Source organism: Crocodylus porosus, unplaced genomic scaffold, assembly GCF_001723895.1.
Source record: "Crocodylus porosus isolate Cpor-Errol unplaced genomic scaffold, CroPor_comp1, whole genome shotgun sequence".
Classification (NCBI taxonomy): domain Eukaryota; kingdom Metazoa; phylum Chordata; order Crocodylia; family Crocodylidae; genus Crocodylus; species Crocodylus porosus.
Genome location: NW_017728911.1, coordinates 17462203 through 17481750, shown reverse-complemented (window position 1 = coordinate 17481750; position 19548 = coordinate 17462203). Strand labels below are relative to the sequence as shown.

The following is a 19548-nucleotide window of genomic DNA, read 5'->3' as shown; positions in this document are numbered from 1 at the left end:
GGTCCGCCCCCAGCAGGAGCTCTCTGTCGGGGCCGCTACATGCTGGGATGTCGTTCCATGTAGCTCCGCCTCTGGGGCGCGGTGTATGCTGGGACGCGCAGTCTCCAGCGTCCGGCGGTGGCTGCTATTTCCCGGTCGGAGCTGCTGCGTCCCACCTACCCGGGAGCGGAGACCGCGCGCGCGAGGGGGCTTCTGGTGCTGGCCCTGCCCGGGAGTCCTCATCACCGCACACGGGGAGCTCCCCGCAGTAGGTCACACGCGACGCGCTTCCCGCGGCTCGAGCTGGTACTTGGAGGCAGAGCGCGGAGTTGCAGAGCCGGCCCCAGGCGCCACGTTTGAAATCACTGCAGCCCCCGCTGTGGCGTCCGGCCCGGCTCGGCAGCACCCAGAAGTAGGAGCAGGAGCGGAGCTCGGGCCGCACCGCAGCGCTTCCCTCCAGTCTGCGGCGGAGCCCGGCTCCCGGGGGTAGCTCTGTTCCCCGGCCCAGCTAGGGCCGTTTTCCTTTGTAGCGCCCCAGGAGCTGGAGCCGTGGCTCACCCGGCTATTCTCAGCTGCTGCAGGAATCTACATGCAAAAAGTGCGAAGGGACCTGAATGTCCCACCTTGTCCCACTGTCCTTTAGACCCCCTACACCACGGGGGTAGGGGGTCATTTCATTTTGTGTTCATTTTAAATGCATACAAAAGCTACGTATGCCAGTCCTTGGAAAGCAACTGGAAATTGGTTTGGGACACGTTATGTCAGAATACTGATCTAAAGACAGGCCAATGTTTTTGCAATTTTTCTGTTCAAGCCTCTCTTGCAGCAGAGTGAGAGTTGTGTCATTTCAAAGCTAATCATAAGCATATAATTGTGAGGGAAACAGAAAGTGTTTTGAGGATTATAGTCTAAATTAAACAAATCCTGCAGTGAGCTTTATGCAGGTGGATCCATGTTCCTGTGCAGGACCAGTTAAAAGACTGAGACCTTAGATCAGCTGTTCACAACCCTGGGTCATGACCCAAATGAGGGTCATGAGGGCAATGCTGGTGGCACCGCACAAAAAAAATTAGCAACGCTGTGTGCTGGGAGCTTCTGCCCCCAGGCTACTGCTGCACTCCGCTCCTGGCAGCCGGGCATGGGAAAACAAGGGTGAGAACCACTGCCTTGGATCCCCAACATTGCAACTGAGGCCCCCTCTACACCTACAGGTAAAGGCATGATTAGATCTAACATAATCACACCTCCCCCCAGAAGGCATGATTGTTGGATTTTGCATTAGATCAAATGGGCCTTGATGCTGGTATTAGCAAGAAACAGGCTTCCATGGCTGGGAGACCGCTTTGCCTAGCTCCACATCAGCTCACATGGCCTGCGAAGTGAGAGCTACATGTTTCATGGCAGAAGAAATTATATAAAAGTCTGGTGATTTTAGGAAGTTTGAAAAACAATGCCTTATTTAGCTTGTATGCTGTATGGAAACAGTCTATTATGCAGTAACAAAACCCCAAACCTTACCATGAGACTACAATATTGGTTGCAAAGTCTATGGGAAATATTTTGTTCTTATAAATACACTTATTTTTATATTTTCTATACTACTATAATCAAGGTTAATAGACAAATACAATCCTACTGCAGATGTGAGTTGCTTACAAAGACAGTAAGATCAGGCAGAGTTCTGCTTTTCATCACTTGCACTTAAAGCAACATCAGATGGAATGCAGCTCTTATCCCAAGTATGTTTCCATAACAGACAGACTGTTAGTTTTATAAATGCTGGGGAGTGGGGAAGGGAATGGGGAAAATAAAACTATCAAGCACTTAGAATAGATCTAGTGATACACTGAAACTTCCAGATGTCCTCTAAAGGTAATTAGGTCATACTTGCAATTCCAGATATGGGCTTCAACAGTCTATTTTGCATTTTGTCTTTCATATATTCCGGAGATAATTTGTGGACTGTTGCTTCTTCAAACATACAAACAAAACAGCAACACAGTCACTGCCAAAATAGTGGAGGGAAGGTAATCAGAGAGAAAAACTAAATCATCTCTGCTTCCGGCCAATGTCCCTTGGAAGTCAAACCAAACACGTTAGAGAAACTCGTGCTCTATGGCTTTCACACCACTTGGCTATGTTTTAGGACTATACAATTATCTGGAACTAATTACAAAAATAGAAAAGAACTCAAAAAGTCTTTCTTTGATGCAGCTTTCTAATGTGACCTAGAGAAACTGAGCAGCCCAGCACACACAAGCTGGAATTTCTTCTTTTTTCACTTATCGTCTAAAGTTAGTGTCTGTGGGGAATAACCAGATTTCATTTTCTAGCATTTTTGATCATTTATTTTTTCAAAGCACTGTTCAAATAGCGAATGCCTTATGAAAGCTACAAATGGTTATTTTAGCAACATAATCAGGATAGCAAGGGTTCTAATCATTTTGAAAAGCAAGAACATCTTAATGGGAATTTTCTGTGAACTATATCTCCCCCCGCCCCGCTCTCTCTAACTTGTCAACATCAGCAGCTTCTTGCCTGGAAAAAAACAGTGGACTGAAATCTGGGAGATCTGATTTAAATGCATGGTTCTGGAATAAAATAATATTCAGAGTGCTGCAAAGGTAAAAGTTTTCATTGTAAGTCAGCAAGACTTAAACTCTTATGTCACTCTTTAAAAAAATGGAATTTAGACACACATGAAAGTTTCTGTCATATGGCCTTTGGCACATCACTTAATAACATTATAGTATAACACTGAATGTGTGTTTTCCCATTGACATGTACAGGAACAAAATAAGATGTTTATTCTGTCTATGCCCTCTGCTCCCTAGCTTTATACCAGGAATGGAAATACTTCCCTATCACAGAGAAATATGGGAAAAATAAAATTATTCTTGTTCTGTGTTCAGATATATAACAAGCTGGGTGTAAGAGAGGTAAATTAAAATCATTTTTAAAGAGTCTTACCTATGTATCCTGGAGCAGTGGAAAAATGAAGAGGTTTTGTTTTGTTTTGTTGCCTAGCAGTGTTTCTGCTGAAACTTATATTGAAATATGCAAAAATAAAATATGTATCAATTCAAATCTATACACTGGGGAGGTATGGCTTGAGCTTGATGGGCAAAGTGTCCTAATTCTATCCTGAACGCTGCCATTCTTTTTAGATTGCCAAGATACAGTCTGGTTTAAATAAAAAAGCATACATCCAAACAATCAAAAGAGAAATATCAGAGACAAAATACTTATTACTTATTCCTTGCATAAGAAATATATATATAATTTTGAGCAGGACGGGCTTTAATTATGGTTACATGCATTTCTTCTGTGTAATTTAGTTCCACCAAGTATCTCCAATGTATAACATTTAACAAAAACATTAACCCATTTACTTGGGAACTGGAGGTTTTAAGTTAAAAAAAAAAGTAAAATAATTCATAGGAGACCTTCAATAAACTATACTGATTTAAATATTAGAAATTAACCAAGGACTGCCACTTTATAGACCCTTAATCAGAGAGCAACTGGGCTATGTGGCAGATCTCCACGAGTCACAAACTGCCAGTATGTCATGGATACCGGCCTTTCAGTTTTCTACCTTTCTAGCTTATTTGGACAGGTGACCCAGCTGTGGCTCAGTGGTTCACACCAAATTAAAATGCACAAGATTTGCCAGACTGGACAAGACTAATGCTCATGCAGGCCAGTATTCCTCCCCACTCTTCCCCCCTATTAGAATCACAGGAAAGCACAAAAAAACTCTGTAGTAAATAGTTAAGGGCAATATGCCAATGATAACAGTTTATTCCTTCTTCCTATTCCTTTCTCTCCCTGAAAGAATTCAGATTTATATCCCTGCCACCTTTTTAATTATTTACTATTACAATTCTGGATCTTCTAGTTACCAACAAAATATCTATCCCTTTACCAGAACTTAACTTCCTATGGTAGGGTATCCAGGTGAAAGGTATTTCCCTGTGTTGGTTTTAAGTGTGTACTCTTTCTATTTCATAGCATGTTCCTTGTTCTGGCTTCTTCTAAATATCCAACCCAGCCATAGTGTCCATTTGAACAAGAAAGATGGAAGCTTCAGAGATGCTTTTTATTCTACATAATGCTTTCTTGGGTATGATCCAGATGCTTCTTGGGATGATGATACTAGGGTTTTTTGAGTACTGTTATTGGTGAACCATTATATTTAAACATCATTCATGTTCTACTTTTGATATTTTAATGTTTTATATTGACACATTTACTAAGAAAAGTGCAGGAGCTTTATAAAAGTAATAATTCTTGCCACTTCACATGCTCAAAGAACTCTACAAATACTTAGAGACAGATAGTGTCTGATGTCCATAAAAGCAGGATACAGGTCCAAAAAGCTTACAGCAAGGGTTGCCAACCAGGGGTACATGTACCCCTGGGGGTACCTGGGAAGGCCCCAGAAGGTATGCAGCAGTGGCGCAGAGAAGTGGGACACTTCCGGTTTTGCTGGCAAGGTTTTACCACAAGGCACTCCCTGCTTCTCAACCAGCCAGAAGGGGTACACCAACCAAAAAAGGTCGAAAACCCCTGCCTTACAGCATTATAACATCTGCTCAGATGTTGTTTAGAGCTAGTGTCCATCTAGAAAAGGGGTGTGAAACTCATCTGATCCCACAGGCCAGAAGAGTGGTACAAGACTGCTCTATGGGCCAAATGAAAAGCACATAGCTGGTCCCACGCCCCCCCCCAAATGCTGGATCCAGTTTATGTGGCACCTATTCTGGCCAGTCTGGGACCTGTGATGCATGCAGCACCTGCCTGGGATCAGCTGGAGTGAGGGCTGAAGCAGGTGCCGCATGCTGCATAGATCTCGAACCAGGCAAAACTGCGCAGGTCTTAGGCTGGTGGGAGTAGGCAATGTATATGGTGCATATCTGGAGCCCTGCACCCAGGGCTAGTCCAGCACACACTACATGCCGAGTGTGAGTTAACTCTGAACCCAGAAGCAACACCAGGGGCCAAATGACAGGGCTCTGCAAGCCAGATTTCACCTGCAGGCTATATCTTTGACACACCTCCTCTAGAAGAATAACCTCTAGAAGAGGAGAAAGAACTAAGAGGTCATGGTGCTCTCTAGCCTGGTGCCACATTAACTAAACTTCCCAAAATGATACTGCCTTGTGCCTTGTCAGGGTAATGAGATTTCACCCTGGGTCAGGGTTGGGCCTTAACCAATTTAACAGATTAAGTTTAGTTTGAACAATTAATTCTCTGCACAAGATGAACAGGATTTTTTCCCCTTGGAAATTAGCTTTATTTTGAAAGAAACTGAAGCCGAACAACAGGAAAAGCAACAAAGTTACATGCAGCATTTGAGAAAACCTGCCATATACATTTTCTATCAAAGCAGGATCTACATTCTGATAAGCAGCATATACCTCCTACTAGACAAATATGACAATTATAACATTTTTTCTGGTTTTAAAAACAAAGTGTCAACAATATTTATAAGCTCATGTTATGCATCATATGCAAGACAGTAGATCTCTAGCTTGCCTTATTTTTTTTAATTCAACTTTAACACTGAAAGGGAAAAGCCAAACGAAGGACAAGTGAGAAAGCATGAAAAACACAGAATACCCAAGTCTACACATGCAGGTTGTGAGAAATGATTGCTAGTAAAATTTTTAAAATTCACAATCACCATATTTTGCATTTTAAAGCTAAAAAAATTCACTATTACCCAATGAAAGAAAAAACAAATATAAAAAAGCTGAAAAGTACAATTATCCTCTGCATATTACATGGAAGTTCAGATTTAAACATGATTTTTGTTGGATATCCGGATATACTAGAGAAGGCAAACACCTGAAAATATAAAAGACATTCCTTGGCACTATTAATATTTTTGTTTAATTCTTCATAAATTATAATACTGAACATTGAGTATTGCTTAAATTACGTTTCTTTGCACCAAAATAATCTTATCCGTGACTAAAAATCCAAAAGACTATAAACCTCCTTTCTCTGAAACTTCAGTTACATCTCAATCTTTTTTTCCACTCAGCATTCACCCCCACTTATCACTGACACAGAAATTCATAAAACACTCTTCAAAAAGAAGGAGAAGATGAAATAATTATGGAGTCAGCCCAAAGAGTTAAAGCGTTTTTCAATACCAGACTGTAACTGAAATATACAGTATAGGCCAAACTCAGAAATGCAAGAAAGAGGTATTTCTTAAACTCTTAGGATGTGCATTTGTGCAGATGGCTGTACAGGATTGTACACCTAGATGAGCCAAAATACAGAACCATATTAATACTGCCTGTGCTATGGGGTGAGCACTCCCAGTTCGTTGAGTTAAGAGTTGGAACACAGCATTTTGCAGGATCAAATCCTAAAAGTACTTATGGCCTGAGTAGGACCTTTATTACAATTTTCATACAGCAAAAACACCACCCTACAAGAAATACATCTTATGTAAATTAGAGAACACTCACATTCAGAACATAGCACATCATAGTTATATTGCCTTGTTTTAGAGTTTGCTTTAAGTACACTTAATTCTCTCTAATTTTAAAGAATAAGCTATTCTAATATAGCAAATCCTCAAGAAAGCCTTGGAATTCAACCATTACAAGAATAAATTTAAAATACATCAGCATCAACTGCCTCCTGCATTTTAAGTCCATGTCCAGTACGTAAACAAAAGTTTTTTTAAACCACAAACTAAGTGATATAATTGGATTGTCACACCTGTTATATACAACTAAATAAGCACCCATTTGTCAATGATACATTAAGAAAATCAAAGCAAGACACAATAACAAAAATGCAAAGATTACACTGTACATAAATGCTGTGTTTTGAAAAGTATTCACTGTATTAGTTATCATGAATTGCTACCATCTAACACACCGCATTCTAGCAAGAATACCAGGCCAGCTACCAATCCATAAACAATAATGTTTCACATACTTCATAGAGTAGCTTAAAACACATCATGATATGAAATCATTTGTATTACATAGTAATTTAATCCCTTGCTATAGGGTTCATGTTGGACAAAGTCTGGAAACTTTTTTCCAATTTGAATTACATACATTAACTTTGCCACACACCACAGCACTAATGCATGTATTACTTCAGACATGCTCTAATTTATAACCCAAAAAAAAAAAGTTGTTGCAAAAATACATGTCACCAATGTGGAACACATTCAAGATTGTATAAAAGTACTGAACTGATATCCCAAAACAGGTATATGTAAGCAGTACATAAGGAAGGACTAGTTTTAATATGAAACAGTCATTTAAGTCACATACAACATGATAAGAAGCATGACTTTCTTTTTTATAAAATGTTACACAGCTACTTTTACTGGCAGGCAATTATATATAAAATGAGAAGATATTTTATGCAGAAGTTATTCATTTCTATCAAGTTGGAAAAAAGCAATGTTAAAAAGGTGCTAAATGTGAACATCATTGATTTTGTAAAAATCTCAAACCCAAAAATGCAGTCAATTTAAGAATCTCTAAAAAAAGATCAAGTTCAAACAAAGGCCCTGATCCCGCAAACACTCTGAGTGTTAACTGTAGGCATGTAATTCCATAGACTATATTAGAATGATTCATATGCTCAGGGTTAAGTACATCTCAAAGTGCATTTTACAGTATTGTTATATAAGCAACAATATTATACAGATTTAAAAGTATGCTCTTCTTTGTGCAACCCTGAAAATTACACATTTTAAACACAGCAAACACTAAAGATGTTATAACTTTCAACTTCTCTATTCCCTTTCATCTGCAATTATCATATAACTAAACTTCTCAGCCATATGAAGTAAGTTTTACTTCTATGTTATGGATGAAGAGTGAGATGGACAATATACAATGTAGATCATACACTAAATTTGTTTAAGATTACAGAGCGATCAGTAAGAGAAAAGGATGGGATTTTTGACACCCATTTCCCTATCCCATCACTAATTACAAAACAATAGGGTACATTAAATATCTGCACATTTAAAGTGGTCTTAGGCAAAAACAAGTATATTGGTAGTAAAGGCTGTTTAAACATGTTTCCAGGTATTTATTTTACCCGTGATAAAATTCAATAGTTCGGGCAATACAGCCATGCTACTGCAAAATCATTCTATCCAACAGCATTATGAGCCATTTAAAAAGGATGTGGGATTGACCAGCATCCTCCATGTTCCACAAAAAAAAATCTTCAGGTTTGCAGATTTACAAAATCCATACACTATTTTGGCGTACAGCACCAGTACAATCTAAAACATCAATATTGTAAGGATAACATGGTACCTTAATATAAATGGTTTCATGAAAAGTATTAAAACGTCAGCTATATTATAACTCCCCCTTTCCCATAGCTAACATGGTTCTAATTCTAAACAGCTGACACATTCCTACTATAACCATAACTTCTTTTTCCTGTACATCCTTGAACTGCAATTTAGAGCTGTCTAACTGGCATCCTGGGGGCCACATGCAATCCATGAGAGGTTAATATGCAGCCCCTGGGCTCTTATTTTTCTCTAGCTGCAACATCAGCCAGGGGCTCCAGGTTCCCCTTTCCCCTTTCTGCTTCCTGCCTCTGCCCCAGGGGGCACAGTAACATGGTACACATCACAGTTCTAGGGTAGTTTGCAGCCTTGGGCACCTGCATGGTGCAGCAGGGTGGCACTCGTGTGGTGTGTGACCCAGAGGTCCCACAGCTCACATTGGTGTGGCCCAAGTATTGTGTTGTCCTCACTGGTGCAGCTCGCAAGGAGTGTGGCCCAGCCATGTAGATGATGAACAACCTCGAGTTAATTTATTCCGGAAAGAGACAGAGAGAAAGAGTACCTTTTCCCTTGTAAATACCTCTCAGGTATACCAAAACCACATCAGTTCAATGCTATGATAGCTTTTTAATTTTGTTACTTTGAAGATAACATCTGCTAACACTTTTTATTTGCAAAACTGAATATTTGCATTAAAACTCATCAGTTTTCATCTCCCCCAGAAACTGCTTACCAGTTAGAAAACTGGAACCAGCTGTAAGAATTAAGTTTCACAAATACACAAGCTAAGTTCTTACAAAAACAAGGTATGTAACAGATTATTTACAAAAACGGCCAAAAAACACCAAACCACACATGTATGAATACTGCAGTCTTGGTGAAATAACTTACCAGATAAGAAGCCCTTAACTAATCTCAAATATTGGGATAGGTAGAGAGAGGTTGCCAGAAAATATAGTGTTCATTTTAAATATAACATCTGACTCTTACACCAGAATGTAAAATCCTAAGTGGATGTCTGAGAATAAAATATTAAAATCTTCTATTTGTTTAGAAATCTAGAAGAAAATATGGTATCACCAACAGCACACGTGCGATGAAAGCATCCTCACCCCAGGGACAAAAGCTGTATACAAACAAGGTTTGGATTTTACATTTCCACTTCAGATACCAATTAGAACTGAAGTAGGTAAGTTGCTGGGAAATTACGCAAATACATTTTTAAACACAGATTTCTACTCTACGTGATCAAGCCAGTAAAATAATAAAAAAAACCAACTAAAGTTCAGTCTTAGTAGTGGATAAAGCTAATTAGCTACCAACAGAGGTCCAAAATGTCCCAAAAGCCTCTTCCACATCTCCTTGCTAGAATCTAAAAAGGTTTAGAATTACCACCGTCTCTGGACATGATCTCTTTTCCCCCAGATTCTGCAGAAGATCTCTCCTGAATGTAAACAAGCTGTACACAAGAAGGGGAGCAAACAAATCCAAGGATTCATACTTAACCTCTCTCCCCAACTAGCCTTTTCTCTAGTAACTAGAAAGGGTCATGAACAAACTTTAAAAATGAATTCTCTTTTAAACAAGAAAAATGTGGGATACTGTAGCTTTTCCCTTGCAGGCTGGCAGAGTTCCTGCCCTACACACTGTGGGGCTGGGGCCTCGGGGCAGCAAGTCAGGAGTGAGGGGCACTGGGTCAGGACCTCTGGCCACTGATGTTTACAAATGGGTCCTGGTACAAAAAAGGCTGAGAACCACTGCTACACAGGTTCTTATACAGCTCATTCCCATAGTATCTGAGCACTTTCTAAACAATGATAATAACATTTGTGATGTTTGGCAAGTGTCTGGTTTCAGTAACAATAATACCTCACAGCACAGAGTAAGAATGTACTGCCTATCATTTTAGCACCGTGTGTAATTAGGGTTTCTCAATACTTATTGTAAGCAACTGAAAACAGGGGTTTATAACCTTGTTCAGGTTGACATTTTCCATGCTGGCCATCTCCAACATGGAAAATGCAATGGTTCTGCTCTCTGAGAATGAGACTAGGGAAAATTACATTGCTTCTTTACCCATTTTAAAAAAACATCTCAAAACCGTTTTGTTGAGACAATCCAGAGTTTTGGAACATAGAGGAAGTTCAGCAGAGAGGCCACTGTAGTGTCGGGGTTGTAACTTTTCCTTTACCTGTGGAAAAAAAATCAGCCATTTTTTGACAAATTACACAACCGAAAAAAAGGAACACTAAGATCTTGTAAGATTTGGTCTGTGCTGAACATGCTCCACCCCCTCACAAATCCAAATGGGCTATGCATAAGTTATCCCCAAAGGGAGACCAAGCATGCTCCAGCAGATAGCTGCAGGAGATGAGCAGGACTTCCTCTGTAACTGGTCACCCCAGCTGCCTTGGGTCACTGTAGTGTGGGACACTGAAAGAGGAAAGAAAGATACTCTTTCCTGTGCTCTTCTTAATGCTGCTTTAAAAGGAGGTAGAACATGATAATGCAATTACAGGCTGTATCGTAGATGACCAAATTAAGGTTGAATGAACAGCCTTAATTATGACATCCCTAACTTTTGAATGGTAGCTTAACAAAAATATTTATTTTTTAATTTTAAATGCACTTCTATCATATATTTTGTAAAAATTGTGAATTCATAGTAACACAAGAACTCATGGAAGTTCTTTGCAACTAAATACTTGCTGAGAAATCAGAAAACAACATTTCTTTTTTAGAAATATGAATATGAGAGGATTGCTGAGGTTTCATTGTATTAAGTGTAAATGTCACAAATATTAAAATAAACATCATCCTTTCAGAAATATTAAAGCACATTTCAAATCTTTAGCATTCACTGTAAAACCATTAAAAATCATAAATACTCCTCTTCCTTCATGCCACTTCTTTAAAGGGGGCATGGCACTGACATCAGCTAAACTGTAGTGGACAGTCACAAAATGAATGCTTCCAATATATAGTACCGTCAAGGCTCAGAACTTACTGTTAGCTTGTATTCATGGAGTTGTAAGTTCTGACATCAATAATTCAGTAAATACATTTTTAATATGCAAAACCTGCTTGTGATCAAATAAACATCAGTCATGTTTTGCAGTTTCAAATGTTTTGTAATGTTTCTGATCAAAGTTTCAACACTCGCAAGCCTAAACTAAGAGTACAGAAACTGAGATGGAATTTAATGAGTGGAAATAATTAGACTACATAAAGAACCAATCAAACAAAGCTTGATTGTCTGCAGAAGATGAAGTACGTAATTAACAGCTATACTTCTGTAGCTCACCACATCAAAGCATGTCTTCACCCATCAGTATTCAGTGCAGGTGGCCCAGCAGTTTCTCTAGTGCGCATCAGCTGGACATCCTTTTCAGCCATGCAGGTATCACAGCCCCACACTGCTGATGCTTCTGCAGTAAGAAGGCCATACGCTGATTCAGTCATCCCTGTACAGATCCGATGAAACCATTTTTGACAAGAAGCTTCACACAAGATGGCATCCTGGTCATCATTAACTTCATGTGTACAAATTCCACATGGATAGACTGGCTCAGAGGATGAATGACCATGACGACTGGGATGGAGAGGCATTTTGCTGCTCTTTTCAGAGTTGCATCCTTCAGCTGCAGGTCTAGCCTGACGGGACTTGTTCTGGGTCCCATTAGCATGACTCTTAGTGTTATCACTGTTATTAGGATGGTTGTTGTCTTGATTTACTACACTGTTTCGATTAACTGTTTTTAAATCAGTGTTACCTTGATTTACAGTATCATCCGTTCTGTGGTGATGCTGATGAATAGTAGCGTTCTGGCTGGAGGTTTTGTTTGCTCCTTGACTAAAGTCTTGTTTTTGAGCTGACGTTTTTGTCTGATTATATGTGCTGGGGGGTGGAACAAAAGAATGGTTTGAATCTAACTGGGAATTTGGGAAATGTTGACTGTTTCCAGGCCCAAAGTTAGATGGCAGGTCAGGGTGTGGTATTTGATTAGAATTTTGTGGAGGAATGTGACCAAAATTCTCACCAGGGTTAGGTCTGAAATGTTGGCTGGGTATACTGACATTTTGAGGCATCTGACCACTATTATAAGCTGGCTGATTTCCAAAACCTGTATTATCATGGGGACCAAAGTTGAAAGAGTGAGGTCGATTAAAACCTATTCCCACGGGGTTCTGAGGGAGTGGGTGTGGTTGATTTCTGAGAGAGTAGGAACCGCCATACGGTGAGGACATTCTGGGCAGCATGTGAGGGGGCATTCTGAAAGTGTTATAGCCTCCAAAGCCAGGATAACCAGGATTGCTAAAATAAGGACTTCCTGAAGATAGTGGTTTATAAGAGACAGTATTATAGTTGTCATCAAAGGGATTGGCAGCTACAAGGTGGTCAGAGCTTGGATTCGGTGGTGGAGCATATTCAGATGGAGGAGGAAAAGATGACCCCTGAAAATATTTAGAATATGACATTAAAATGATCATTTCTGCAAGCTTCCCTGCAATAAATCATAGGCTTTCAGCCATAAAGCTGTAGAACTGGCAACCCTTGTGAGAAAACCAAAGCTTTCTATTTATTCAATCCAAGTGCTATACAGCCATCGAAAGCTTAAGCCTCATGAAGATGTACCTTAAGCCACAAAGAAGATAGAAAACAGTTTACCCACAGTCTCACAAAGACTACCACTAAGGGCACCAGTTATAGTAATGACTGTTATAATATGGCAGCCTCCGGAAGAACTCATCTCTTGGCAGATATATAAAACTATCACCACCACTTATTCCCTTTATTTTTTACAAAGGGATCCGTTGTGCTGTGTCTCCCCATTCAGAACTTTATGGAAGCCAGTTAAGTTTTGTATCAGAAGAATACCTTCTTCTATAACCTTTTTCTGAATTCATCTTAAAATCTATTTCATAAAAGTCATCAAGCTATTAAAGCAATCTATGAAAACTAAACAGTTCCACAACATACTGCTAAAAATACTCACCATATGCTTTTCTTTTCTTTTTCATTTAAGTGAAGCAAGATTCCACAGTTAAAACCCCCAAACTCCTATTTAAATATATTTAAAAGTAGATACAGGGTGTTTCTGGTTATAACTCAGATTTGATCTATTAATATCAGGGGCAAATCTTTCCTCTAACCCATTTGCTTTCATGTGAGGATATGAAGATTTTAGAAAGTAGTAATTATCCCGTATCCCTGCTGAAAGTTGTACAGGTAGTAAGATGTCTGCTCAAGGGGCTCTATTTCCTGTGACCAGGGAGACCTCTGTGGTAGGGCTTTAAAACTGGGGACAGGCAGTCAACAAACTACAATCTAACCCCCCACATAATGGAGTGTTTAGTGAAACTCAAAGGGTGCAAAAATGGCTACATAATGGTTATGTAACTAATCCTCTTTCTTGCCCATCTTGGGAAGAAAATTCTGGCTGCTCACCCTATGTAGGTCATTGGTGCACAGAAAAGAATATGGCCCCAAATATTTAGTGGCATACACCTGTGGAAATTATTTTCATATTTCCACTACTCTGCAAGCCTTGTAGTTGGTAACAAAACAGGGAAATTGGATTTGCACACCCACTATAGTTATCCTTATTCTACAGCAGAAGCAAAGAGTCATTAACTAGAAGGAACAGAAAGAGAGAGAGAGAGACTGGAAAACTTGAAATAACTGACAGGCCTTAAGCTGGCGTTTTCCCCATGATTGCTTGAATAAAAAAAACTACACAGACCAGAAATAAAAAACAGTGCAATTGGGCATACATATATAAAAGTGGTTATAGGACTTCTATAAATCATTTTTGCAAGTTATAACTACTATTAGATATTCTCAGCCACAATACTGAATGGACATACAAGTGAACATTTCTGAAGGAAGAACATATAGGTACTAGTGAGGAATACCTATACTGAGCTATAGCCTATGTCCTTCTACAAAAACTCTGTTGCAGGAAATGGAAAATATACATTTCCAGTTAACAGGAAGGTCAAAATTATACACATTTACTTATTCAGATGATACCACCTACTCCACTTTCAAAGTGCTCCTGAAAGCACTGCTAAGAAGCATGTCTGCTTCCCCCCACCACCACTACTTCAGCTCCACATAAGCCAAACACAGAAACAAGGCAACAAAGCTTCCCTGAAGATTTCCCTCCCCCCACCTCATTTCTAAGTTTGGCATATCTGAAGCAGGAGCAAGTTGAAGAGTCTGCTCTCAGAAAAATCATGAAAGCAGTACAGACATGCTGCATATTTGCCTCAGGGCTCTCTGCACTGAAAAATCATCGAGAGTGGACTAAAGGTCTGGCCAATGGGTTCATAAACTATAAGTCTCTATTAGCTCACAAGCCTATACATATATATGCTTCTCCTCTCCCTGTCCTGTGCTGCATATACACGCAGCAAGGGGAGCAGGCGAAAGCATCTCACAGCCATTCCTCATTCTCTGCAGATTTACACCAAGACTAAAAACCTGGGAACGAAATTCTGCTCATCACCAAATCCATGACTAAACAAAGCCTGTTTACTCTAGCAGTGCTGCTTAGCAGAGATCTAGTCTTTCCTCACTGGATTCAAGCAACCCCCATAACTTCAATGGGAGTTACTAGTATCCTCTGAGGATATACAGGGATCTAAAATTTCACCTTATGCACTTACTTATAAGATCTTGGCTACCATTCTGCTTGTGATAAAAGGTTGGTATTCCTAGATGGAAGAGACAGTCATATTAATAAACAACATTTGAGTGCATTATTTAGTCAAAAAAAAATCAAGAGAACCAGAGTGAACTTACCTGAGTATTTGACTTGCGTTTTTTCTTATCTGGGCTTCCAAGTTGTACTCCTGGTCCTCCTAACCCATCCAATCCACTATCACCACCTACAAAATTTCAATCAATGTAATTCTGCATTTGTTTCCATGTAGATGTTACACAAACATGTGCCTTTGTCACACAGATAAGAAAAAGCTTACAAGTAGCAAAGTATCCCTAATTTTAGGCTTAAACAATGACGGCCACACACACAACACACCTTGAGGTAAAAAGCAGCACACCACAAGTACAGCTATCCATCTCCATTAGCACCAGGGGTCCAGTTAAAAGCCCATTACAGTCAGTAGAAAGACTGCCATTCATTTAATTGGGTTTGAGATCAGGTCTTAGGTGCTTCCCCACTAAGAAAGCTTTTCTTTTCTTTTACATATAACACACCTTTCAAATAAACCATAAAAAAACACTTAAAAGATTCAACCCCTAGGCAATTAGGCAATTACAGTATTTCTCAACAAAAAAGCAAGATGAATCAAATCTATGAATGAAAACATAGCATACAGTTTAGGCAGGCCTCCCAGCTTACCAATTCTAGCTGCCATCATTGTGAATCTTGATCAAGCAAAAGGTCACCTCATAAGACTAATTACGATCAATAAGAGTCTGCATGAGCAGATTCCTTTCCAAAGACATCCTGGTGTAATCAGCCAAAGCAATTCTGACACAGTTTCCTAAAATTCAGGGATGTTTACCCTTCTTGAGCTATTTATTTTGTCTACTATAAAGAAAACTCCATGATTCACTCAACCTTCACATATACCTTTTCTGATTGTGAAAAAGTCCCAAAGCTATACAGGATCCTAAATAAGAAAATATGGCACTTTATTTTTAAATCCTTTAAGGCCTGCACAGATAGAGGAAATATGAAGAATGGTAAATGGTCCATTAGGCCAGCCATTTTCCCTTTCCTGGCATTCAAACCAATTTTGTTTTAAAAATATGAAGAGTAATAATCTTAAACCAAAAATCGCAAAGCATGGAAAGCTACTGATGTAGGACTTGACACCAACAGTTTTTGATGTTAGAGTCATCAATATGAGCAGTCTGAACCAAAGCTTGTTCTTCTCCATGCTGTAATATCCACCTGCCTACATCTTTTATTACGCATGACAACAAAAAATAATTCTTTGCTAAATACAGAGGAAAGTGTGCAATGGCTAAGATGGCTACTATTAGTTGTTTAAAATAATTTATATTTAGAAACTTGACAAACTTCAACTTCCAAGAAGATGAAAATGTTCTGCTTCACATTTGGATTACAGCATACAACACCATCACTTAGTTCAGGTGTGGGCAATTATTTTGGGCAGAGGGCTGCTTACTGAGTTTTGACAAACCTGGCAGGCTGCATCCACCTCCGGGCCACATTTTACCCACCCCAACTTAGTTACCAGATATTCACTTAAAAAAAAAGATGCCAGGATTAATAAAAGTGCCTAACAGGTAAGCATTTAACTCCCATTAACTTCTGTTCACATGCTTTTAAAAATCCCAATAGGCGCTTACCTGCATCTGTAGATGCCTAAATGTCTAAAAATCTGTCCAGTTAAGATCCCTGGCATAAATTTGCGTGACCTGAAGCTAACTGTGTATCACCAGGGCATATGGATGACAGGTCACCAAAGTAGGCACAGCACAGGTACCATGACAGATCAGTGTCATTCAAGGATTCCCCTGGCAGTAGGGAGAGACTCCCAGTGGACAGCTACAGCAGTCTGCACCAACACAGGGGAGAAAGACCTATTTTTTAATAACTGAAATATAAACAGATATTCAGATACTTTTGATCCTTCACCTCAGAACCACTCTTCTGCAAAAAGGTAAAGATTTCCTTTATATTTTCTTCAAGAGGAGAACAATTTCCACTCAAGTTAACTCATAAAAGGTTTTTGAGGGAATTATCAGTCCTGGCACAGGAATCCTATTCTGTACCTGCTTTAAATAACTTCCTCCTTGTTCTGGTCGTCATAGTTATAATTCCATCTCATTTTTCATACACACAATTTCTAAAACATTACACTACATACAAGAAAAAAGTCCTTCTCAAATCAACAGTGGAAACAGACTGGTACATTCAAGTCCTAGACTTTAAAGATCAGGCCACAGGAAATGCTTGTCATGTAAGGGTTTGAAAATAAATTCATGTTCAAGCATTTGTACAGCACAGCAAATCATGGCAAGATTTGCTGTCAAAGTAACTCTTCGGGATTTAGAGAGAAATCCAATTTCTTACAGGTTTTAATGTAAAATGCTGTGTACACCCCTACTGCTCTGTGAAGTAGAGCACCCCATGAATTGTACATATTTAGTATCAAAATATACATTTCTTTATGAGGAGGCTCATTACAAATGTCTCCTAAATTCCAATCCTAAATACTTTTCATGCTTTAATTTAGCCCTATGCTCTCCAACCACCAGACATTCTCTCATATTTTCAAACCCTTATATCAAAGTAATAGGGACACTGTCTTGTGGATACCTTCCCTTCCATTCAGAATTACACAGGCTACCTTCTCTCCCATTCATGTTCACTTTCCATCCATATGCCAGTTTTCTTAGGAAACTGTACTGTATGCTTGGCTCATATCAATGAAATTCAGCAGCTGGTAGCAAGGATTGGTAAGCATGTGACCGGATCCATCACCAAGGACCCAGAGCAAACGTTTGTTGTACTGTGGACTGCTCAAAGCTCTGCACATTCATTAAGTGTCATCTTGCACTCAAGAACTGGATCCTATAAAAATTAAGTGTAGGAGTAACCTTATAACCCACGTAAGTAATACCATACACCAACAATGGAAGTACTTGGATTAGTAAAGTTAATTCACTCTAGGGTCTGCAGAACCGTCTTAGGTTTGAAAAAAGTACTCAGCTTTTGTGACCTCATCTTTCACTGTGTGAGGCCATTAATGTAAGCTAGGTCTATTAATTTATATATTTTCCTGTTGGATTTTATATGGATTTAATTTATACATAAAAGTAAAATGAATGTTAGTCCTAGCATGCCTCCAAAAAAGAGTGAATGAGCATCATTATAATGTAGCCAAAATAAACTTTCCTGAAAGTTGCTGCTTGTATCCCCCACACAGACTTCTCATTAGTGTGTGCTGAACACTGGTATGTGGAGATATACCATACTAGACATCTCAGCTAAGGTTGCAAAATGTCGGTGATAACCCTGGATTCTCATTCTTACTTTTCTAGACAAAAATGCTTCTTAGCTGAGACTGTGCTTGTTGCATCCGAGCTACTTTTCCTCTGTTAAAATGTTAAAGAAAACATTCAGCCTTTTTGAGTTTGGGAAGAGTGAGGGGGGTGTGTGTGTGTGTATATATATATATATTTCACTCCATTACAGATATATATTGCTATGTACATACTCATTGCAGTTTTCATCAATACAGTTGAAACTTAAAATTTTCCATGTTAATAAACAAACCCTGAATCGGCAAAGAACATTATGCACGTGCTTAACTTAATATGTTGCACATGATCCTTTATTCATAGTATGCTAGTTAAAACACCCATAGGTTTTGACAGGATTGCGACCACAGTTCTTAATGAGTAAGACATATATACATGTTTGTGCAAACTGTATTTTAGCTGTCTGAAGTCACACACACACACGTGTGTGTGACTGTGTCTATAAAAGTCATATATATATATAACTTTTATGGGGTGGAATGTTGTAGCCATGATGATACAGGTTTTTTGGTTATATCTTTTTATTGGAAAATCTGTACAGTTGGAAGAGATGTTAGACAATCTTTTTGGGAACATTTATTCAGCTCTAAAGAAGGATACTGTGCCCAAAAGCTTGATTTTTATGGAGAAAGAATGGGGGGAAAGAGGGTATAATATATTAATATGTGCACTGTTTCGTGAGAATCCACCGGTGGCTCCTGGTACTGAAAACATATGCCCTTGAGCAATCATCTCATCAAGTTCAATTGGTTACTCAAGTTATGTGCCTATTTGAGAATCTGTGGGATCACAGCTTAGGAGGTCAGTCTGTTTAATGAATCCCAGCTCCACGTGTGGTCAGGGCAGGTTTGCTCTGGCTAATCTGCTAAATATTGGGGCTGCTGCTTCCAGGATAAAACGACCGCGGGGGCCGCGTTGAGGGGGAAACCCCAAACGCCTGGCGGCAAGGTCCGGTGCCACAGCCCCGGTCCGCCCGCGGCTGCGGCCCCCGTACGAGGCACCGGCGCTCCTGGACTCCCAACTTTTGCCCGGGAAGGGGAAGGCCCCCGCCCCGCGCGGGGCTGGCGGGAGGGCTCGGCCCGCAGGACCGGGGCCTAAGCAGGCAAACTTAACATGGCTTTCCGAGCCGCCCGGCGCTACTTTCAAAGGCTTCTGGGTACGAGCGGGCCACGGCGCGGCCGCCCCAGAGCCGAGCGGCGGGCAGGCTCCTCGCGGCCCGGCC

The 19548-nt window shown here is 39.8% G+C and overlaps 1 protein-coding gene across 1 annotated transcript; it reads right to left on the bottom strand.

Annotated features, from left to right (window-relative positions):
* Positions 1-11018: 11018 nt before the first annotated feature.
* On the bottom strand, positions 11019-17091 carry PYGO1 (pygopus family PHD finger 1). Its single transcript, XM_019533165.1, has 3 exons — positions 17055-17091; positions 15087-15172; positions 11019-12733 (listed from the first exon to the last, which is right to left on the bottom strand). Exons 1-3 carry the CDS (start codon positions 17089-17091, stop codon positions 11600-11602), a joined length of 1257 nt encoding a protein of 418 aa, XP_019388710.1. The 3' UTR covers positions 11019-11599.
* Positions 17092-19548: the final 2457 nt, after the last annotated feature.

Coding starts and splice junctions, on each gene's coding strand:
- PYGO1 (XM_019533165.1), bottom strand. CDS start 17,091: ATGACGACCAGAACAAGGAGGAAGTTATTTAAAGCAG. Junction 15,173..17,054: donor GAGGAAGTTATTTAAAGCAG/GTACAGAATAGG, acceptor GAAATTTTGTAG/GTGGTGATAGTGGATTGGAT. Junction 12,734..15,086: donor AACGCAAGTCAAATACTCAG/GTAAGTTCACTC, acceptor AAATATTTTCAG/GGGTCATCTTTTCCTCCTCC.